The sequence below is a fragment of the Carettochelys insculpta genome, chromosome 13 (assembly GCF_033958435.1).
Source record: "Carettochelys insculpta isolate YL-2023 chromosome 13, ASM3395843v1, whole genome shotgun sequence".
In the NCBI taxonomy this organism is placed as follows: domain Eukaryota; kingdom Metazoa; phylum Chordata; order Testudines; family Carettochelyidae; genus Carettochelys; species Carettochelys insculpta.
The window spans coordinates 17,560,620-17,585,745 of NC_134149.1; the positions used below are offsets into that span (position 1 = coordinate 17,560,620).

The 25,126-nt window shown below is 39.5% G+C and overlaps 1 protein-coding gene across 2 annotated transcripts in view; it reads right to left on the minus strand.

The window, feature by feature from the left end:
• Window positions 1–25,126, minus strand: part of SMARCA1 (SNF2 related chromatin remodeling ATPase 1) — a 60,176-nt gene that overhangs the window by 1,006 nt on the left and 34,044 nt on the right. Inside the window, exons 19-23 of one of the 2 annotated variants that reach the window (XM_075008120.1) lie at window positions 23,388–23,510; window positions 18,193–18,325; window positions 14,818–14,936; window positions 14,264–14,476; window positions 1,445–1,555 (exon numbers count right to left, since the gene is read on the minus strand). In XM_075008120.1, coding sequence (XP_074864221.1) covers window positions 1,445–1,555; window positions 14,264–14,476; window positions 14,818–14,936; window positions 18,193–18,325; window positions 23,388–23,510 — 699 coding nt within the window. Of the gene's footprint in view, window positions 1–1,444; window positions 1,556–14,263; window positions 14,477–14,817; window positions 14,937–18,192; window positions 18,326–21,113; window positions 21,345–23,387; window positions 23,511–25,126 lie in introns of those variants that run through there. The other variant, XM_075008121.1, reaches the window with a different exon arrangement.

The following is a 25,126-nucleotide window of genomic DNA, read 5'->3' on the forward strand; positions in this document are numbered from 1 at the left end:
CTTGGTTTGTGTATGTGGCTTTGTTTGTTCTATTTAATTCATCTGAAGAACTATTGAATTCATTACTTAAGCCCTCCAGTAACTAGTATTTAAGAGCTACATAACAATGGTAGGTTAAAGTTTATTTAATACTATCTACTTTGCATCTTGTTTGGGTGTTAGGAGGGGAAATATTTTCTGAAGGAATGCATCACGCTCAGAAGACAGTATTATCCTTAATCAGGATGCCACATTCCAGAAGGCCCTAGGTGACATGCCTGTTCTCTCCAACAGACAACCTCCCAACCTTATGAGGATCCTCATAAACAGCCACAGTCTATACTCTAGGAATACCAGTCCTGGAACCTTTCCTTGCAACAAAGCCCACTGCCAGCTTTGTCCATATATCTTCTCTGGAAATACCATCACTGGACCTAACCAGGTTATTCACAGAATCATGGGCACCTTCTCATGCTCCCCTACTAACATCATATATGCCATCATGTGCCAACAATGCCCAGATGCTTTGTATATTGGACAGACTTCTAACTCCCTTAGACAAAGGGTTAATGGGCACAAAACAGACATCAAAACACTCCAGATCCACAAACCAGTTAGTCAACATTTTAATGGAATGGGCCATTCTGTTAATGACGTAAGAGTATGCGTGTTACTGACAGAAAAAATTTGCACTGCTATTCAAAGGGAAAGAGCCGAGCTGTCTTTTATATTCAAGTATCGGAGGGGTAGCAGTGTTAGTCTGGACCTGTAACAGCAACGAAGGGTCCTGTGGCACCGTATAGACTAACAGAAGAGTTTTGAGCATGAGCTTTCGAAGTGAGTCTGTGCTCAAAACTTTTCTGTTAGTCTATAAGGTACCACAGGACCCTTCGTTGCTTTTATATTCAAATTCGGGACATTAACGTGGTTTGAACCAGGATGGGAATTTTCTGAGTCACTATAGGGGCTCGTCTGCATACTTGGCTCAATCTAATTCTTGACCTTCCCCCAACCCCTCCACTCTCTGATTTGCTCACCTTGATCATTTTTTTCTGATTTGTCCTCCTTGATTACTGTTTTTGGTTCTCTGTGCCTTAAATATTGAGTCTGTTCTGGAATGGCTATGGTCTGAAGAAGTGGGTCTGTCCCATGAAAGCTCACCTAATAAATTATTTTGCTAGTCTTTAAAGTGCTACTTGACTGTTTTTTGTTTTACTTGGAAGACACGTATCTCCATGCTACGTATATGGATGCCCTTTAAAGAGACTCAAAAGCTCTGAAATTTTGATCATCAGGACTTGTTACGCACACTTCCAAGGACACCTGTGGTATCTGTATCATCTCTAGAAGGTTTGTTTAGAAGAAATCAAAGGTTACAATTACCTTATTTCACATTTTAACTACATAAATCAATAAATGTGGAATTATTGCCCACTAAGAGGTAAGTAAATACTGATAAATTTACCGCTGGAACTTTTGTTCCCCTTTTCTTCTTTTCAGCTTTCTCTTTTTCCTCTATTTCCATGTTTTCTTTTTCTATCAATGAGATGAGAGTATTGCAACGCCTTTGGAATTCCTAAGAAGGTAATATTCACATATTAAATTCTGCACCACTATACACACTGGAAGTTCCTAAGGATTTCAAAACATCCTGAGACATATTTGCAAAAGTGCTCAATGCTGACAACATACACATACAGGACACTAAAAGAACATTCCAATTGTCACTGCAAATTTTGTAAATCTTTCTGTACACAATGCACATACCCTTCTTCCATACTTAACTGAATTCCCAGATGGACAAGTTCCAGATAGCTCTACAGCATTCATGTGAAGATATATGAGAAGCAGCAACAGTAAATCCAGAGAGTACACACTGAGTTACAATCTGGGCTTTCATCAGAGATCTGAATTTACCAGCCAATTATCCAATTATAACAGACCATGAACCCCTTGAATCCTTATGGATGGTAGTTGGTATTTGTGTTAGAATCCACAGAGCTGTGGCAAGGTTGAGGATGGTTTGTGTACAGAAGTGGACTGGTTGTTGATCTGTGCCACCACATACAAAAAAAATATATATATGATGCACGTGCATGTGAGATGTGTCTAGAGGATCTATGGATGCTAAAAATAGCCCCCTTTTGTACAGCTGCTACTTAGATATAAGCTATTCTAAATGGAATGTTTTGTTCTTATAAAAGCAGTTTAGCCATTTGAAATGTAAGACTGCCCTGAAACCTTTCGAATGCTTTGACACTAAAAATAGACAAAAAACACCTGTATCTACTTTCTCGGAGGACCTGGATGCTCTTGTTTATTGCATTGGGCAGAGGAAGGAAGAGAAGGCAGGCGAATCCAACAGATAAAGTGAAAATACTTCTTGAACATCACAGAGAAGAGAGAAATTCTATACTGAAGATTTGTTTGATGACTTGATTTCTTAAAATAAAAAAGTGGAATGACAGAGGTCATTTTGTCCCCAATAAGTGAGGTAATGGACAATCAAAAGTTTGCATGTACTGGAATATAGTCCTCCCAAAGATGTTCCAAGCCCAATTAATAATTATTGTAGTACAAAGACCCACAAAAATTAGATTTAAAAAGTCATACATAATCTTCTGACAGAGCTTGAAAGTACTCCACGTTGGGAGTCTTGCTTGGCTTTAATTCTAGTTTTATATAAATTAGGTTGTTTAGGGGGTTTTTTTGTTTGTTTTGATTTTTTGGGGCAGGGGGGTGTCTTTTTTTTCCTTCATTCCTTCTTCAAGAAGTCTGCTTCCCTAAAAGGGAGAATCTGATAACCCAACACTCAGAATCATAGAATACTAAAACTAGAAGAGACCTCAAGATGTCATCAAGTCCAGTTCCCTGCACTCATGGCAGGACCAATCACCATCTAGATCACCCCTGACAGACGTTCATCTACCCTGCTCTTAAACATTTCCAATGATGGAGATTCCAGAACCTCAAGGCAATTTTTTTCCAGTGCTTAGTCACCCTGAGAGGAAGATTTTCCTAATGCCCAGACTATGCTTCCCTTGCTGCAATTTTAGCAAATTGCTTCTTGTCCTATCTTCAGAGATCAAGGAGAATATTTTTTCTTCCCCCTCCTTGTAACAATCTTTAAGTGTTCAAAAGTCATTTTCATGTCTCCTCTCAGTCTTCTCTTTTCCAGATGAAACAAATCCAATTCTTTTAATTTTCCCTCATAGGTCATATTTGCTAGACCTTTAATAATTTTTGTTGCTCTTCTCTGGACATTTTCCAATTTGTCCACACCTTTCCTAAAGACAGCCACTCCATGAAAATACAGAAGGTAGCTATTCAAAGTATCTTAACATAGAAACATGGAGAACAACAGTGTTTTTTGTCCTTCCTGTGTCTACATGGGAACTAACCTCTGCGGTTAGACCAAGTAGTAGGAGGCTACAGCAAATAGCTACTGCAGAGGACATGATGTCACTAAAGATCTAGTTGCCGTAGCTTGCCAGCTCCTGGTGCAAGGCAACAAGGGATACTCTCAGATGGCAGAAGAGAAGCCAACAACTTTTGGGCATATCTGTGGTATCAAAATGGGAAGTGGCCATCACTGAGGCTTTTACCTTTTTCCTGACGATACTGTCAAATGTTTGTGGGAGCCTGCTGATTTATGAAAAGGGGAGGAAGAACCCCCCATTTTAGCCTCTGTGGCAGAGTCCTGGCTCCCAGCACTTAGGTACACAAGGCCTTCCATTTCAGACAGAACAGTTTATAACAACTCTCTTATTCTTCTCTGTACTTCTGATCTGATTCTACTAAAAAGACTGCCACTTATCAGCTTTCATTTCTCACAAAGGAGCAGTGATGGGATCCTGTGTGCACCAGAAGTAGTTGCTGCTTGTGACTAGATAGTCTTGTATTGATGTCCGCCTGTGGGGTGGGACTGGGGGAACTGAAATCACATGGTGTATGGGACTGGAGATATTAGCTATGAGTAATTATGCATAGTCCTTCTTATGCTATGTCTGCCTCAAGCCAGCATGATGAATTCTTCATTTTGCAAGTACTACATTCATTCATAATTTTTAAATAATACAAAGCAAGAAAACAGGAAGAGAATTGGATCCTCACCTTAGAAATCATGTAAGCAAAACAGGCAGACTAATCTGGGAATCTGTCTGTAATGCAATATCTACGTAGATATTTTGAGGTTTTTAAGTATACTTTGTCTTATTTCTCTCACGTGGCAGAACTAATTAGAGTCTGCAGACTTGTTCACATGGCCTTTACTGAACAAACTCAATCACCTAGTAGTAACATTAGCACTGAATAGCAAGTAGGAAATACATGAAGATGAGCATGAGTTTGGCCACTTACAGCACTTGTTCTGTCACATTGCCTATTTTGCAGTTTCTTCAGTACTTGGCCTTTTGGCCTCCCCGATGGACTATACTTTGGGACACAGCCATCCCCAATGGATGACTAGGGACGACTCAGAGGGACTATGATGGCTGATGACGGACAAGGTCGCGGAAGCACTTGCTTCTTTTACCTGATATATTATGCTTACCTGGTTTGCAGTTTCAGAAAGAACACCTGACTGAAGAGGATGCACAATAGGCCCCTTTGCAGCATGTCCTCCACCCACGATCTCGTGGACTTTGCTGGAGACCAAGACTTTGTTTTGTGCCCACAAGGACTAAGATTTCATTTATGGACTAAGATTTCAATATTCCACACCTACACCCAGGATAAGCCATCCCTGATGAGCAAGGGCCAAGGATGGATAACGTGGACCAAAGACAAGGTCACTGGCTTCTTTTGCCTGACGGATTATGCTTGTTTTTTTCTGTTCCAGGTAGGCCACCGGACCAAAGAGGATGCAGGATGGACCCAATCATGGGATGTGCCCTATCCATGAACTTATGAAGTGTGATAGAGACTAAGACTCTGCTTTCCTTTATGGGTGACACCCCTCAAAGACATTTATGAACTGAGATTTCAATACCCCACCCATCCCCACATACAAGACACGGTGGGTGGGTTATGTCTATTGCTTCTCAACTTTGCTTGCCTGCCCTTTTCCCTTCGTTGACCCCTGCATCTACCAAACTTTCTGTCAAAACTACCTTTGTGTTTACTTTAAGCACTCGCTAAAATAAAACCTAGAAAAGGCAGATAAATAATCTTAAAAAGACGTGTAAAAAGACAATGACAACTTAAGTGCATGGCACTGTGCTTAGAGTGAGCACTACTTAGTAAACTGAGGTTTTTAGTAAATAGGTCACTATTAATACAGTCCATACCCCCCTTTCTGCATCAATCAGGAGTCGTAAAGCTGCAATACAATAAATACAAAATCTATCAGTATACTTGAGAAACATTCTGAGAGATTAAAGATTCCACATTACATTTACTGTGCACAAAAAATCCTAGACACTAAGACTGACTAAGTCTGAGTGACAGAAGTCCTGAATAACTTCTAGTCAGGTGATTTAGAAAGGGCAAAGGAACAGGATACCACATTTGTGTACGTCAGCATGATTTTAACAGATGGTACAACCTCGGCGTCAAACACTGAATCAAACTTCTGCTAAGAACTGCATTCAAGTGGAATACTTCTAAGATATGTTCATAATCCCACAGGGAAATCACTTCATTTGGACTACCACCCTTTTTGATACTGCAATGGAAAGAGTGACAACCTACTAAAGTGCCAATATTAAATTGTTACCATTTAATCACTTTTACTTTGTATGTCCCTTAAACACAAATATTTACTCAAACTGTTCAAATATAAAGGCTACAAGGGGGAACATTAAATATTTGTCGAGAAAGATGTGTCAAAAACCAATAGAATTCATGCAATAAGAATAAAAACTCCTGTCCATCAGTTTTGTTACAGGATATCTTTGGGTTACATTGGTGAAACTGACAAAAAGTTGAGTGTTGAGCTATGCTGCCCCAGAAGGAACTTCTAAACCAGTTACACTTTAAGGCTACTTCTACGCTCTCCCCGCTCCTGTCAGAGGGGGCATGGTAATGCAACAGTTTGAAGCAGGCTAATGAGGCACTGACATGCATATTCAGCACCTCCTTAGTATAATGGCAGTCATGCAAATTTCGAAGTCCAGACTTCAAAATGCAGATTGACAGTGAAGATGGGGACACCTTTGAAATAAGCGCCCCACTTTGATACTCTCTTACTCCAACAAAACTAACTGCGAGTAAGGGAATGTCAAAGTGGGGTGCTTATTTCAAAGCTGCCCCCATCTCCACTGCCAGTCTGCATTTCAAAATCTGAATTTTGAAATTTGCAGGGCTGTCATTATGCTAATGAGGCACTGAATATGCATGTCGGTGCCTCATTAGCCTGCTTCAAACTGCCTCATTACCATGCCCTCTCTGACAGAAGGGGGTTGAGTGTAGAAGCAGCCTAAGAAGCATAAATCCCTCCCACAGTTTCAGGTGTGCAAGTAAGGAAGGGTGAGCTGCCTATCACTTTTTCTATACACAAAATGCACAGCTAGGGGTGGGGTTATGCCACTTTCACGACTCCAGAATTTGATTATATTCTGAAATCTCATAGATGAATTAAGTTATGTTTAGTTGCCCCTGGCTCCAAAGAGCTGGGTTTCTGTTAAGGAGAGAGAGCGAGACTTTAAAAGTAGCCTCCAGCACTATTTTCCCAGCCCATCTGTGGCAGGGTCTGATGCTGCTGACCAACGTATCTCAGACTGAAAATATTGAGGTTCCCTCTCACCTAATCTGTGCATGTAAGGTATCCTTCCAGGTGTGCATCTTCCTCCACCTATTCAAGACAAAGGAAAAGGGCTTAGCTGTCTCCACTGCTACAGGCCCATCCATCAGACCTTGTGGAGGCATCTCTATGGGAAGGACAAAATGGAGGATATGCATTGCTGCCCTCTCAGCTCCTGGAGGTGTGGGGCTGAATGGGGGAACAAGAATATATGGTAATGGTGGCAAAAGGGTGGCTGAATGGGAACACAGATCCCATTGAGGACAGGTGAATGCAGGGACAAAGGGACAATGTGCCTGACTAAACAAGAGAGGCTAAGGGTGAGCCAGGGTTTGCAAGGAGGAAGATCCTTAACAATCCTCGGCTGTGTCTACACGTGCCCCAAACTTCGAAATGGCCATGCAAATGGCCATTTCGAAGTTTACTAATGAAGCGCTGAAATGCATATTCAGCGCTTCATCAGCATGCGGGCGGCAGCAGCGGTTCGAAATTGACGCGCCTTGCCGCCGCGCGGCGCGTCCAGACGGGGCTCCTTTTCGAAAGCACGCCACCTTCTTCGAAGTCCCCTTATTCCCGTGAGCTCATGGGAATAAGGGGACTTCGAAGTAGGCGGGGCCCTTTCGAAAAGGAGCCCTGTCTGGACGCGCGGCGCGGCGGCAAGGCACGTCAATTTCGAACCGCTGCTGCCGCCCGCATGCTGATGAAGCACTGAATATGCATGTCAGCGCTTCATTAGTAAACTTCGAAATGGCCATTTGCATGGCCATTTCGAAGTTTGGGGCACGTGTAGACGTAGCCCTCCTCTCCCACAACACACACACAAAACTGCTTCATACTTTTGTCACCCAACAATCCTCCAAGTTCACATCCAGTCTCCTTCCCAGCAATTATTTCACAGTTCCTTCATTACCCCAGCTCCCCCAAGCCTTTGCACTGCTTCTGCAAGGTATGTAAGTCTCTGTACTGTGGTTGAAACAAATTACTTAAAGTTTTGCATTAATATGTCCAATAAAGAATCTATTTGTCAAATCACATTTCTTGAATCTTTGTTGTTGTTTGTAGTGTTGGAGACCTATTTACTGACAGTGCATTTTGAAATAAATTATGAAAATAATTGAAACTGGAGTGATTATTATTGTGTTATTTTAACAAACAAAATATGCAGAATTTTACAGAATTTTAAAATATCGGGCACTGAATTTTCAACTTTTTGGCATAGAATTTCCCCCCACAAGTTTTGTATGTGTATGTAAAATGTATATGAGAGTACTTTCCCCTTTGTTAACTTCTGTCCATTAGTTTGTCAAATTTCTAAACTGCATAAATTATGTTATTGAATAAAATTCTATCGTTTGGAAAACAATTCATTTTTATTAGTTCACAGCATATGCTACCAAATACCTAGCAGTTTTGATAGCACCCACTGGCTTCTTAATGTATAATGTGACAACTCACAAAATCAGTGACAACTAGCCTAATAATTACAGCTGTGCAGCAAACACCACAAAATTAAGAGGTGCACTGACAGTGTTATATTCATACATAGCACTATACAAATTCCTAGCAGGCTCCAAAATATAAAGGCTACATACAACACAATCCATCAGAACACATTACTGTGGCTCACTGTTAAAGTGCTCTTTCAAAGCCCGCCTGAGACGTATAGCTCTATGCTGAGTGCTTCTAATAGCCCTTGAGTTTGGCTTTTCAAACTCAGTAGACAGCCATTCCATCTCCACTCCAGCAGCAACTTTTCCCCCTTTGTTCTAGGGATCATTATAACAGGAAGCTTCGACTACTGGGAATTTTTTCCCCACTGAGATCAGTATTGCGAGCAAACAACACTAGCATCCCTTCAATCTACCAAAAACCACATGTAACTGTTTGTTGGACCCTGGTGAGCAGGTAGCTGACTTTTTCGCTGGTGCTACTGAGATGTCTAGTGTACGGCTCCATGAGCCACGGAGGTCAGGAGTCACCCAGGATCACTACTGGCACGTCAACATTTTCACAACTGGTAGATTATGGTTGCCAAAGCCCCTGCTTACAGCTTTCTGAACATTCCTGTGTTCTTAAAAATGTGAATGTCCTGTATCTTTCTTGACCACCCCAAAGTCAGTGTTGTTGAAGCAACAAAAAGTCCTGTGGCACCTTATAGACTAATAGATTTAATGGAGCATAAGCTTTCATGGGCAAAGACCCACCATGTCAGCTGTATTCAGATGGAAATGGATACAGACTAACACGGCTACCCCTCTGATAGATGTTGCTGAAGTGTCCCCAGAGTACCAATGCCTGGATAGCCATTGAAAAGTAGCCCTTTCTGTTGATGCCCTATATGGCAAGGTTGTCTGATGCCAAAATAGGAATATAGTATGGTCTCAACATTCACAAACTTAGGGTTTGCAAATTCAATTATTCGCGAGTGGCCCCGGGCAGAGAGCACCGGCAGCCAGGCTTGAGGCAGAGCAGCTGCCATATTCACAGAATTCAACATTCGTGAGGGTTCTCAACACGGAACCCTCGCAACTGTTGAGAACCTACTGTATATATATGCCATCTATTGCTCCACCACATTTCAGGAACCTCATTTCTGCATATCCATCCACTAGGTCCGGCATATTGCTGAGTCACAGTCCTGCACTGTAGGAGACAATTAATGGCCTAACATTATCTATGTGACAATAGCTGCCACAGTGGAATACCTATCTCCAAAATGATTTCCCACTGACCAGTATCAATCTGACAATGCAAGTGTCCTCTGTGCAATCATCGCTGGCTTCTCCACTTTCACCCTGGTGTCCCTACACGAGAGGGACAAGGGTGAGCTCAGCGGACAGGAATGTAGCCTTGGCACATCTGAAAGTTCTGCAGCCACTGTTCATCATCCCAAGCCTACCATACAAAAGGTCAGTGCTAATGCCTCAGGCCCAGAAGCAGCAGTCCATCTGCAGCTGCACAGTAAATCCCACCAACCAAACTTGAATTGATTCTCGCTATGTTCCATGACAATCTGTCCGCCACAAAAGGCTCATGTTCCCCACTGATTCTGTTCTCATGGTTCTGCAAATACTGGAGAGTTCTGTGTTTCCAACAATAATAACAACTTTGTTGAGCTGTCCATGCAAGAGTGCCATTTTGGAAGAGCAAAGGGGGCAGTAGCCATGTGTATCGAAACACTGCATCTTCATGTTCACCTGACTATCAGGGAGTGAGAAGAAAGTACACAGATTGCACACATGCATCTCATTTCTGGCTGGTGAGGGGAAGGGGCACAGGTGTGATGCACTCAATTTATACACTTTCCCCTTGCTCCCTAATAGTCACGGAAACAGGAGGAAGAGCAAGCAGCATCCCAGTACACACAGCTACTGCCCTCCCAAAATGGCACCCTAGTGTCCACATTTCTGACACCAAGGAAGGCCACACACAATTTTTTAAAAAGTCATGAAACTTATCTGATATAGGTGACATTATGGGATGCACACAGTTGCACACTGGGAAGTTGACACCTTGCTCCCACTCACCTGGGTGACTTATTTCTCCCTTCTGCTGACATACTTTGCCAAATCTTTCTGAAAGACAGAGCAATGGACAATGGCACATTGCACTGCGCATTAATACAGCATTGCAAATGAGTACATGCAATGCCAACACAAGGAGCCAAGTACACATGTGCAAATTCAGCATATTAATAACTGCAACAGCTTTATGCTGATGTAATTTGCACTGGCAAAAGTTGCAGTTAGATGTGGCCATAGAAACTCCTGACTGGAGAATCTGATTGACTCATGCAGATAAGCTTCTGCCAGGTTATTAGATGCTTATACTACAAGCTAGAATCTCTGCGATGAACTTTGCCTTCAACCTCAAGAGTTCTAATATGGATTAACCCCCCACCCCCCCTTTTTTTTTTTTTTTTTAAAAAAAAACAAAACAGGGAGTCAAGTTTTCAAGGAAAGGCTCTACTGCCCTTTGCTCATTTCCTGCAAGGTTGTTTGATATTTTTTGTCCAGGTTGGAAAGAGGAAAAGAATTTTGATAGTTCTTGTCATAGCTACAAAAATCAGGATTGCAAGAGAGAAAGGAACAGCACTGTTTGCACCAAAAGACAGAGGTTCTTTCACGACAGCGAAAGGGCATAGTCAAGCCAAAGGATATGTGGACAAGTCTGGACTATCTGCTCTACTTACAGAAAATAGGCCATCAATCCAAAGGTCTTGGACTAGCAGAAAGCTCTTCTGGAGAAATGCAGAAAGACGATTCAAAGAATAGGCACAAATTATGGCTTTGTGAGAGTAATACTATGATTCAATAGGTCATGGTATTTTCCATTCCTGAAGCATGGACACTAGATGGATAATTACTAATTCTAAACATTTAAATTAATCTTTGTGCAGCAAAGAAAAACTATCATTTTATAGAAGCTTTCATTCTTTTTGTTAACTTATATTGGGTAGACCATCTGCTTTTGGAATAAAGAACTGCAAGAAAATTTATATTTGCTTTCTGAAGAGAAATCTTTATAAAGAAATGGATAGGCAAGAGAAAATGGGGGAAAGTTAGGCTATTTATATGGAAGTCAAGAGACATCTAGTGGCAGGTAAGGCACAGTGAAGTTTCTCTAGCAAAGATGTATAACAAGTCCTTTTCAGAATTAAATTGCTTTGCCCACTACCCTACTTCCCACAAGTTTGGATATAAAATGCACTATAAAATGAAGTACAATGATATTTCAACCAAAAAAAATCAGGATTTTCATATGCAAACAGAAACTACATCATCACTAATGATTCCCTAGGCATATCATCACGAGTCTGACAGAATTTTGATAGATTAAGAAAAATCTGAAAGCAATAAATGTTAGAAATAATAATTATTTCTAAAAGGGTTTGTATTATCAATATTACATTATGAATTGTCTGCAACTTGAGGGAACCTTACAGCCCCAACATTACCTCTAATTTTATCCAGGTTCACCGCATTACTACCACTCTTACATAGCCTGTATACCTCATGCATTATTGAAAGCAGAATAGTAGAATAATCATTTTAATATAGTCATTTTAATAGTCAAATTTGAAAGTGAAGACAAACCAAAACATTCACTATACTTTGAGTCCCTCAATTTCTGAGGGACACCACTCACCACATTTCCACCCCCGATGTGGTCACTTACTCCTCTCCCCTTGAGGAGAACAAAGAATAATAAAACTTAAAGTTCTGGCCTCATGCTTCAACCTCTGATGAATTTACCCACAGGAAATTAAAAGAGGCTTAGAAATAACTTATCTAAATGAATTAGATACCATAGAGGTGGCCTTGTATGTTTATATTTGTGAAATCCAACACTAACTGAAAAAATAAAAAAGGTAGTTAATAAATGTAAATTTAGAAGGTAATGGGAGATGGTTGAGGAGCTGGGAATACAGCGATAGAAAATATTTTATCTGGTGTTCAAAGCAAGCCGTCTTTGCTGTATAACTATAAGCAGCTACGGGAGTAGTCTATTTTTGAACAAAGGCCATTTATGGTCCTTTCCCAACTAAAATGTACTGCTCATTTTTTGTGCCATGTTCAAAGCCCTGGAAGGGTATTTTATAAATCAGTAAATCCTGATGGTGCTGCATAAACAAGGGAGGTTGGGTTTGCAATCATGAGAATATGTAAAAAACAAAATATCCAGATTTACACATAGAACGGTTCTAATCTTATTTGGTCATACTGTAGCATCTAGTCACTGATCTGCTTTGGACAACTGGTATGGTGGTCAGGCAGAGTTCGAAGACAGACGGTGTAATGTGCTCCTTTCTCTACTATCAAGTTGTTCTGCCACCTGCCCCCTTAGGGGTGTGGCAGGCTGTTCAATTAAAAAAAGAGAGAGAGAATCTTTGTGGGGGAGACAGATACCAGTGATTAGCTCTCCCTCCAAACAACTACATATTGGCGTCAAGGACAATATAGCCTGTGACAAAGAAATATGTCCAATCTTTCCAAGCTTTTCAGAAAACAACTAAAATGAGATGAAAATTTATTTCAAAAAGTTGTAATATCTTCGTAAAAAACATTTTTACTAAAATAATCAGAGAGAGAAAAAGACAGAGAGAGTGTGTGAGCGTGAGTGTGTTTTAAGTATTAGGCTCTGCCCTGCAATATTTATACTGGCAAACCTCTCATTGAAGTCAATGGCACTTGCACCCAAACGAAGACTTCAGGACCAAGATTGCAGTTGCATAAAAACATTATGCTATCCTACTCTGAGGTGGACAAATATGTTATTATTTGTACACTGCACATCTTCCCCTGGTATTGCTACTAGTTAGTCAGCAGGTAAAATTCAAGTAAAATTATTCTCTAGAGTGAAGAGAGAATGCAATTGAGAATGAAGAGTATTAATGTAACCAATACCTTAGTCAAATTGATACTGTCTGCCTTATTGATGATTCAACTATTCACAAAATAGGCTACAGTAATATGATCTAGATAAAGTGTCAGGACTATTAAAAATGACTACTTTATGCAGAAAAATTCTTTTAGTTTTACCTACTACACAACATACATTAATTTATTTGCCACAATACTGTTTTTATAGAAACATTCAGATACTTGATTTCTCATTTTAGTCCTAAAATACAAATAAAAGATATAAGATATTATTAAAAAAACAAACTATTTTGTATTTCATTAAATCCTCTTCTGCTTTTGATATCCTGTCAGCTAATTCTGAAAAGTGATTCAATTTAAGACTAGTTACAGACACACTGTTTGGGTTATTTACTTTTAGCATGGAGTAAGCAAACAGATTTGTAAGGGCTGTCTATGTTTGCATTAATCTCTGGCTGATTGGAGAATCAGGCTTGCCAGGTTTTGTAATGTTTGTTTCGATGTCATTGTAAAGTATTGTTTAGCTGTCCTAAGAAAAAGGCAACCATACCTTATATGCTAGAAACTAGTGGCAAGAACATAGCCCAAAATGACCACTCTCAGGCTGTGTCTACATGGGCACAAATCTTTGAAATAGCCATATTTCGAAGATTAGTAATGAGGCGCTGAACTGAATATTCAGCACCTCATTAGCATTAGGACGCCTCCGGCCACGGTGCTTTGAAAGCGCCGCTTTTGAAAGCGGGCAGTTCGGCGCGGCTACACAGGGGTCCGTTTAAAAAGGACACGCACCTTTCAAAATCCCCTTATTCCGATCAGTGAGCAGGATAAGGGGATTTTGAAAGGTGTGGGGTCCTTTCAAAAAGGATCCCCGTGTAGCTGCGCCAAGCCGTGCACTTTCGAAGCGCCGCGGCCGGAAACGTCCTAATGCTAATGAGGCGCTGAATATTCAATTCGGCACCTCATTAGTAATCTTAGAAATGGCCATTAGCATGGGTATTTCAGAGATTTGTGCCCATGTAGACACACCCTCATACCCAATTGTTTCTCACACTCCAGTGTTCTGGTACAGGTCCAAATTCCACATAGTTCTGCTTAAAGAAATCGTAACACATTAGCTACAAAATTTAAGCCGTATGTAACTGATGCTTGTACTTACCATAGCAGTTCTAGATTTGATAAACCAGTCAAACCTGAACTGGGGAGCATTGCGAACACACTGCCTTAGTTCTTCATAGACATTTTCTTTGTCAAAGCCCATCTTGTGTAACATGCATATTAAGAATCTATCTTCTTCTTCTGTGTAGTTTTTGCCTTTGTTTGTTCCATACTGAATACGCAGCTGATGAAAAGGGGCTTTATACCTTGCAATCTAAATGCCATACAAAAAATAATTTTATTGGTGGATAAACAACACTAAACTAGGGCTTTACCACTTCGTTGTTACAGAACAGTATGAACAGTTTTTGACAACAAAACAATTTTATTCTGCTTGTCACCCAAAAAAGTTTAAAAATTTAAACTATTATTCAACTATCCATGATGATCCACTGAAATCTAGCCAACTTCTGTGTGGAAAATATCAGTGCAACTCAATTATTTTCTTTCTACCGAGAACTAAAAGACACTTTATCCAACTTTAACAGCACGCAAAATTTAGTACTAGAAAATTAATGGTAAGACCAATTACAGAACAAAAATTGCACCTGTTACCTTGGCATCCAGAGCTTTCTTGATACTGATCCTTCGTTGGATTCTTGCCTCTCCTCGCTCAATCTGAGCCATAATCCTCTCAATGTCCTGTAGTTCATTGCAGCGTTCCCAGAAAACAGCTAAAAGAACAAAATATCCAGTCTGTAAAATAATCTTTTCATTAGGTCTTTGTTTGGATGAAGCTTCCTAGAGTAGAACAGTGTACAGATGTTCTGTTCAATGATACCAAACACACTAAGCTATGTGAAAAACAAATCAAGACGCATTAGTGTTTATCAGTATCTTTAACACTAAGCTACAAATAAACGTAAGTCAGTATAATTCGAGTTATTTACTTTAATGAGGTCTGTTGTGACCAAAATCCTACACAATTCTGCATATTTAAGGGAGTACGTATTATATCAATAATAATGCAGACAGGTCAGACTGGTATTCTAGAGGGCAGGGCAACATACTGCCATGTGAAGGAACCATTTTTGGTCTTTCACTTGTCCTCTGTCTTAGGTCAGCAGGGTCTTAGCTAGGGATGTTAATGGTTAACCAGTACACCTCACCCTAAACGGATGAGGCTTACCAATTACAGTTAACCTGCGAGAGCTACAGCAGCCCACCACAGGTAGGGGGCTACTCCAGCCCCACAGGGCCAACCGCAGGTGTAGGGCGCTTCAGCACGGCCTGAGCAGCTCTCATCTGCAGTAGTTACGGCCTGGAAATGCCAAGGATGAGGGCATCCCAGTTCAACCAAAGAAGTCCTGCTCCATGGCTAAATTTAATGTTTAACCATTGAACTAATTAAATGAGATTTTACATCCTTAGTCCAAGCATACCAACTCCTTGGAATCAGAGAATACTAAAACTGGAAGAGACCTTGAGAAGTCATCAAGTTCAGTGCCCCGCTCTCATGGCAGAAGCAAACACCATCTAGATCATCCTTGACAGATGTTTATCCAACCTGCTCTTAAATATCTCCAATGATGGAGATTCCAGAACCTCCTAAGGCTATTTATCCTAGTGTTTCACTATCCTGACAGTTAGGAAGTTTTTCCTACTATCCAATCTAAACCGTCCATTACTGCAATTTAAGACCACTGCTTCTTGTCCTATCATCAGAGGTTAAGGAGAATATTTTTTCTGCCTTCACCTTTTAGGTACTTGAAAGCTGTTATGTCCCCTCCCGGTCTCTTCCAATTAAACAAACACAACTTCTTCAATCTTCCCTCCTAGGTCATATTTTTTAGACCTTTAATCATTTTTGTTGCGCTTCTCTGGACCCTCTTCAGTTTCTTCACATCCTTCCTGAAACGTGGTGCCCAGAATTGAACAAAATACTCCAGCTGAGACCCAATCAAAGCAGAAGAATAACTTCCTGTGGCTTGCTTACAACATTCCTGTTAATGCATCCCAGAATGATGTTTGATTTTTCACTACAGTGTCACACTGTTGACTCATATTTAGTTTGTGGCCCATTATGATCTCTAGATCCCCTTCTGCAGTACCTCTTCCTAGACAGTCACTTTCCATTTTGTGTGTGTGTGAAACTGATTTTTTCCTTAATGGAGTACCTGGCATTTGTCCTTACTGAATTTCATCCTGTTTACCTCATACCATTTCTCCAATTTATCCAGATCATTTTGAATTATAAGTATTGGCAACCATTCCCAGTTTGGCATCATCTGCAAACTTCATAAGTGGACTCGCTATGCGATTATCTAAATCATAGAAGAATCTATCAAAAGAATCAGTCACTAAGCTGATCCCTACGGAACTCCTCCCATTATGCCCTTCCAGCATATTTGTAAGCCACTGTTAACTGAGCTCTGAAGATGGTTATCCAACTAGTTATGCACCCACTTTATTGTAGCACCATCTAGGTTATATTTCTATAGTTTATTGATAAGAAGGTCATGCAAGACTATATCAAATGCTTTACTGAAGTCAGGTATACCATAAACATCTACCACTTCCCTCTTATTCACAAGGCTTGTAATCCTATCAAAGAAAGCCTAACCTGTCCTTGGTCTTCCTCTTGCTTCTAATATATTTGTAGAACGTTGTCTTGTTACCCTTTTTATCTCTAGCTAGACTGAGAGCATTTTGTGCCTCTCTCTTTCTAATTCTGCCATATTTAATTTTCTTGGAGTCCTCTAAGTAACATCCCTCAAGTGAAAAACAATATAAACAAACTCTGAAGAGATTTCAGTACAGCCTTCTTTAACCACAGAAAGGCTCAAATATAAGATCTTAGAAGAGGTTGCCTGGTGAAATAGGATGGAAGGACACGCCAAGAAAAAAATCAGAAGTCACTGCGTCCACAGGCAGAGGACCTGATTTGGTATAATCAATTTATGTAATATTGTAATTTTGAGGAAAATTTTCAGGCCTCAATTTATTTTTTCCTCAAAGGGCTCAGAGTCTGCTTATTGTTACTACATATTCTCTAAGGTTCTGATGTTAAATACCATAAATATTTATTATTGATGGCTATTATACAAATCCAGAAAGCTACTCCACGTTAAAGTCCCAACCCCGCAAAGAACTGTGCTTAACTTTACACAAAATTAAATGTGTGTAAGTCTTCACAGGATCAGGATGTAAAAACAAAAAACCTGAATAAAATTTAAAAAAAAAAGAAATCAGATCCACCTGTACTAGTACTGCTCTGGACTGAGATGTGAACCTTTCTGTGTTAAATTCATCCATGATGTAACCCAGTGACTTCAAGAAACATACGAAGGATAGATCTGTTCCTTAGACTATTTTAAGGTTTCACAATATGGGTGTTTTTATTCATTTAATATTTGCACATAGTTTGGTTTTATTCATGTGTATTGAGTAAACTATGGTAGTAGTGTAAATTAAATAATCAGTTCTTTTTTGTTTCATCCAGTTCTGACATGTGCACGCACTTTGCTTACACCAATGTTGAAAACATCCTGATTATGTATGAAATTCAACCTTTAAGTACATAGGTAAGATTTAATTTGGTTCAACAGAACAGCTTGTGTTTATATCAGAGCTATATTTTGCTATCTATTATATCCATATACCCATCACAAGCAATGTTAGCTCCGTAATCACAGCCAAAAAACTTGAAGTCTTATACTGAAAAAAAAGTCAGAACTTGTACAATGACAATGTCAAATGTAGATGAAGCAACTCATGACCTATAAATCAGCTAGTGCAGAATAAGAATAAAAAGGTGCTTTCCCCGCATAATCCTCCACTAGGACTTCATGTTTTATAAAAAAAATAAAACCATTCTTTTAATCCTTCACATCTTTCCAAGCTCCCTAACTCGTAATTCTAAAAGTCATATGACAAAACAATCATTATAGAAGCGATGATTGTTAAAAGATATATTTGAAGTTAACAAACCTGAATACTCTATGACTTCCTCTGGTGACTTTCCTTCCACCTCACGGGCAATATTATCTATATCATCACGGCCATATTTTTCATTAGCTTTAATAAACTGATTAAAGTCTCTTTTGTTCCAGTTTGTAAAACCCTGAGAGCAGAAAGATAAAGATGTCACTACCTACTATAGGTGGAAATATTTTGCTGAAACTTTTGCCTTAGAATGTACCGTTTGCTCCAATTGTTAATGCTTCAGTACAGTGTCACATAATAATTACAGTGGTTAATGGTCTTTCAGAATTTCCATAAACTATTATCCAGGGTTTAATACTCAGTCATAAAAATCTCTAGTGAGTTATTTTTGTGCATAACCCTTCAATGCATCAGTAAGAACAACTTTTTCCTACCTACAAATGGTATTTCACCAAAGAAAAAGCTCAATCCACATCCTAATGGATTTTCACTTAGCTCACACTTCAAGAGGCACAAGTAACAAATAAAATGACAGGAGTTTTGGCAGCACCAGTCCTGGTGCCCTTGAAAGTCACCTGACCATCCAAACACCAAATGCAATAGCCCTTATTTAGAATACTTGAACTATGAATAAGACACAGTAGGATGGAAGCAGAAGCGTACCAAGGAAAGATTGCTGTTCTGACAAGATGCAATCAAACAGAAACTCCATAAGACCACCAAACAGCAAGTCAGTTATGCATTATAGGAAAGAAACCAAAATACAACACAGCTAAATGAGATATAGTGCACAAGATCATCGTTCAAGATGATAGATTGGCTTTAGGATAGAGAAAACAAAAGGAATCATGAATACCCCACATGGAATGAACAGAAAAGGTAATCATCAAGTAACCCATTCCAAGTCACTCAATACTAGCTTCTGGTAAACAGAGTCTAGAGACACCATTCCTGCCCATCCTATCTAGTAGTGTCCATGAATGTATCTAGTTTTTTTTGAAACCTGTTAAAGTGTTGGCCTTCACAACATCCTCCAGCACAGAATTCCACAGGGTGACTGCACACTGTTTGAGGAAATGCTTTCTGTTTGTTTTAAAACTGCTGCCCAGTAATATCATTTGTTGACCTCTAGTTCTTGTGCTCTGAGAAGAAGTAAACTGCACTTCCTTATCTACTTTCTCCACACCAGTCATAATTTTATAGACCTGTATGATATCCCCCCTTAGCTGTCTCTTTTCCAAGCTGAAAAGTCCCAATCTTATTAATCTCTCCTCATATGGAAGCCATTCCATACCCCTAATAATTTTCACTGACATTTTCTGAACCTTTTACAATTCCAATTTTTCTTTTTTTGAGATAGGGCTACCACAGCTGAATGCAGTATTCAAGATGAGGGCATACCATGGACTTCTACAGAGACAATAAGATATTTTCTGTCTGATTTTTTTTTAAACTATGATTGCATGTTGAGTGGTTGTTTTCAGAGAACCATCCACAATGACTCCAAGATGTCTCAAGTGGTAACAGCTAATTTAGACCCCGTCATTTCGTATGCAAAGTCGGGATTGTGTTTTCCAATGCACTTTACTTTGCCTTTATCAACATTAAATTTCATCTGCCATTTTGTTGACCAGTCCCACAGTTTTGAGAGGTCCTTCTGTAGCTCTACACAGTCCGCCTGTGATTTAATTATCTTGAGTAGTTTTTTATCATCTGCAAATTTTGCCCCCTTACTGTTTACCCTTTTTGCAGACATTTATGAACATGATGAATAGGACTGGCCTCATACAAACCCCTGGGGGACGCCACAGTTTACCTCTCTCTATTCTAAAAACTGATTATTGTTACCCTCGTTTACTGTTTTTTAACCAGTTACCAATCCATGAGATGACCTTCCTTCTTATCCCAAGGCAGCCTACTTTTCTGAAGAGCCTTTCATGAAGGTCCTTATTAAAGGCCTTCTGAAAATCTAAGTTCACTGCAGCCATGCTCATTGACCCCCTCAAAGAATTCTAGTAGGGTGGTGATGTATGACTTCCTTTTACAAAAGCAATGTTGACACTTCTCCAGAAAATTATGTTCATCAATGTTTGAAAATATTTCTCATGACTATAATTTTAACCCATTGCCCGGTACTGAAGTCAGGCTTACCAGCCTGTAAGCACCAGGATCACCTCTGGAGACTGTTTTAAAAATTGGTATCACGTTATCCAGTCATTTGTAAAAGAACTTGATTAGAATGATAGGTTACAGAGTAATGTTAGCAGTGCTGCACTCCACATTTGAATTTCATCAGAACTCTTGGGTGAATACCATCTGATTTTGGTGACTTATTACTATGCAATTTATCAGTGTGTTCCAAAACCTCCTCTAATAATACCACAACCTGGGATAGCTCCCCAGATTTGTCACCTGAAAAGAACAAATCAGGTTTGGGAATCTACCTCACAAGCATAGTCACGAAAACTGAGGGTTTGTAGATTATAAACCTACTATTCTTTCAGACGAGTTCTTCTCCTAAATAAACAATTGTTAATAAATCAAATCATCAGGATCAGCATTCATATACCAGGGAACTGGTCTCATTCAATGATATAGCGTCAGGCATCTACAGAAAATAATCTATCTACTGACATTTGGCCAAGATGAATGAGAGTTCAGACTAGATCTTACCTGGCCATGTGATAACGTTACCTGTCCTGTGACTTTTTTAAAAAAAAAAGACTTTGGTTAAAAATGGGTAGGGTTCAAACACTGGGGAAACACACAAGACTGTGATTGCATCCACTATGTAAGTTGTGGTATCGCTTACAGATAATTCAAGAAAATGACAGTTGGTGGACAGAAGAATCCATTGAGATGGAAGGACACTCCAAAAACTTGGTAAAACAGACCTCACCATTTGTAGGACTGTAATGTGATGAAAGATCAGAGTGCGGTATGTTCAGAGACAGTATATACTCCAATATCTATACAACAGTTTAGTATGTTGTTAACTAATCTTGGCTTATATATATTTTTGAAGAATGTTACACTTCCTACCTTAAACATAATGAAGAAAAAAATATCTTGCAAAGAAACCTGAAGTGGGCAACATAAGTTATCCTCTATGGGCCAAATCCACCTTCTTTTACTGACACAAACAGTTCCATTGATTTCATCAAAAGCACTTATCTGAATCAGGCAAGCAGGATGGCCTTGATTTAATACATAATATAGTCAAGTTAAAATTTAAGAATGGGATAACCATGGAAGATGACAGCTGAAGGCCTTAAATTAAGCATAGCCCCTCTACACACATCAAGTATATACATAATGAGGTCAGCCCTTCAGTCTAGCACACAAAAGATTTAACAAGGTAAAGTGGCTCTAAGCTGAAGCCTGACAAATGCAGACTAGAAATAAAGTACTTTTTTTTCCCCCCCAATAACCACTGGAATGATTTCCGAGGGTTGTGGTAGATTCTCCATCACTGAAAATTTTGAAATCAAGATTGGATGCTTTCATATCAGATATGCTCTAATTCAACTACAGCTACTAGACTTTAAATGGTAATTAATTCATGGAAGTCATATAGCTTGTGTTAATATAAGAAGTCAACCAAATCATCAGAATGGTCCCACCCCATCTAAAAAATTATGACTACAAAAGGAAATCTTCAGAAAGAGAACTAAGGGCCACCTATCCCAAAATATAACCATCTCCAGGATTCTGAGTGGGAACACTTAAAAATTCAAAGATATTTAGTCCTGTGTAGAAAGTATTTGAAGATGCTTCTTGGGGAGTAGCTATGTTAAATCTGTATCTGAAATGACATCCTATAGCACCTTAAAGACTAACAGATTTATTTAGGCATAAGCTTTTGTGGCTAAAATATACATGAATGACAGGCCACTCCATGTCTCCAACTATTAGTTTTTAAAATGCCACAGTATGACTCTTTATTTTCATAAAGACGTTGTTATACTGCAACTCAGCTAATAACTAATGGCATCATTAGTGTATATGTACACCTAACACAAAGAAAATGAACAGATTTTTAAAAAAAAATCTAGAAACCTGTGCATCAAATTCCTGAAGCACTTTTGTGGAATTTAATTAAGCAAAACTAAAACACATTTTAATGACACATTTGCTGCAGTAAGGGCTAAAGAGATACAGTGTAAGGCAGACTTGGCCCCTGATAGGGACACCCAAGCTGATGTATGGTAAAGCTACAATATCAAAGGATTCTGATTTTATTTATACCACCAGAAACCTGAGTTGGAATTTCCGATATATATTACATATACTTTGGAAGTGCGTTATGTTTTTTCAAAAGAAATACAAAACATGCTAAAAATAGCCTTACACTGCTTAATCTGATGATCCGTTTGCACTTTATCCTCACTCTTTACCCAGTTTCTCTTGTCTCTCTCTTTCCCATTCCCTATTCTGTGATTTTGGTTTTCTTTCTTGAGTCTTTGGTGTCCTTTCCCTCTCCTACACCTGATGAATTTCTAGTTAAATAAAACCAACTAGATGGCTGGATAGAGCAAACCACTGTTTAAATGTCTTTAGTTTCAAACACTGCTGCATTTAGACTAGAAAGATGTTTTTCATTACACCTAAACATCTTGGCCATTTCTACACAGGCCACTTCCTTTGGTACTGGTATGCTAATACACGGAGCGAAAGATGCTAATGAGGCGTGGATGCAAATTCCCCACACCTCATTAGCATAATGTCACATGATTTGGAGTCCGGAAGACCATTCTCCCCGACTCCAAAACGCCATGTAGGAGCGCGCCCCTGGGGGCGCTTCCAGAAGGAAGTCCTGCTTCCGGAGGCCCCTTCTTCCCAAACATTTTCAGGAAGAAGGGGCCTCCAGAAGAAGGACTTCCTTCCAGAAGCGCCCCCAGGGGCCACACTTCTACACGGCATTTTGGAGACCAGAATAACGGTCTTCCAGACTCCAAATCATGTGATGTTATGCTAATGAGGCGTGGGGAATTTGCATCCGTGCCTCATTAGCATCTTTCACTCCATGTATTTGCATGCCAATTCCAAAGGAAGTGGTCTGTGTAGAAACGGCCCTTGCGTGTCGGGGGGAGGATTAATTCCATAACCTTTTAACAGTTTTGTTTTACTGTATACAATAGTGAATAAAAAGGTGAACTGCCATTCTTGCATATATATTTTAAATAGTCATCTTTTGGTGAAACACTATGCATTAAATATGTCAGGTTTTCTCATTTTACTTGTGTAAGCAGCTTCTCTTTTTCTTCAGTTTCTTCTGGTGTATGAGGTGCAGACTCATCAATCTTCTTTTGTTCCTCTTTTTGTACCTGAGCTGCATTTGGGAGGTCAGGATTCCTAGGGACCTAATACCAATAATGGAAGGATGAAAAAGAACAATGTTATTAAGGGTACTACACATGCTTGTATCAATCTCATTGTACAGTTTAGTTGATAAACACAAGTTACACTTAACAGGATTGATACAGTCCTCACCACTGAGCATTTGTTATAAAAGGAAACATTTCTGATGCCTTGATAAACTGATAGGGAAAAAAACGTGCAACATAGCTACTGGAACATTTTTTTCTTTTTCAGACACATTTACAGAAATGTTGAGGTTGAAAATATCCTTTCAGGCAAGGCGTATGTTACCAAACCATAAGTCATTCATTGATATTTGCTTTTTCTTGGCTCATAAGGTCTTATTTCACTGAAGAGCAATGGTAAATCTCACTGTTAAGTAACCAAAGGATCTAAGTTAATTAAGTTCCTTACAGATAAAGTAATTGCTATGCTAGGTGCAATTAGATCCTTGAAAAGGATAAAATATACATTCTCAACTGATTACAAACTAAAGCAGACATTGACTTCTATAACCGTTTTCTTTCCACTGTGACTAGAACAATTTAAACCTTATTTCTGCTCCTCCATTGTTGCTCAAGTGTTTTTAAAAAAATGTTATCATTCAACCTCTCACACAAGAGGGTTTGATCTTGGAAAATATTAAGTCTGCTTTCCACAGTGCAGGTTTTGTGCCAAACTTATCTAGGGTCTGACCTAGAAACAGTGGAACAGACAATGTAAACCACCATCTGTAACAGAGGTATTATACTCAACAAAAATGTACACTGAACTCTTTTTACAAAAAAAAAGTTCTGCTGATTTTAAGGTAGGAGATTACAGCATCAGGTAGAGCCAAACAGGTAGTTTATTTTGTCCCTGACCAGAATGTAGTTAAGTTTCAGATTTTGTGACCTCTGTACTATGTATTACATTCTGAAGCACACACTTTAAATCTGATTTGAATGTGATGGTTGAACACATAAGTAAATTTCTTCCCTTCATACTCATCAGTATCAAAAAGGAGTTCTGTATGCACATGGGGTAAAATTCTTAAAACATACCCATGTGGTGAAATAGCATCTACTACCCTGCCTACTATTAAAAGGTTCCCACCTATTGGATTCACACGTGTGGACTCAGGGATTTGTACGTGTAGCCTTTAAAATGCACCTCTTCAGTATGCCCCAGTGCATATGAAAACAGCACTAAGTCTATTTACTGACACAAGGAAGATCCTTCACACCTCCTGTGTAGCCATTCCATCTGTGTGTTCTCTGCACAAGGTACTGCTGGAGATCTATGGCACAAAAGAACTTTGTTCTGGGCGTGTCCCTCATTGCTAAATTTCAACTGGTAAGAACAGTGCCCAGTAGTAATTTTGCACTGCAGTGATCTGTGATGGCTAGACACAAGGCGGTAAATGAAGAATGATATTTAAGTCTTAGCTAAGTTCTCTCTAAATTGAATTTTACCGCCTATAGGCTACGTCTACCCGTGAAGCCAACATCGAAATAGCTTATTTCGATGTAGCAACATCGAAATAGCCACGTCTACACATCCTCCAGGGCTGGCAACGTCGATGTTCAACTTCGACCTTGCGCGGCATCACATCGAAATAGGCGCTGCGAGGGTACGT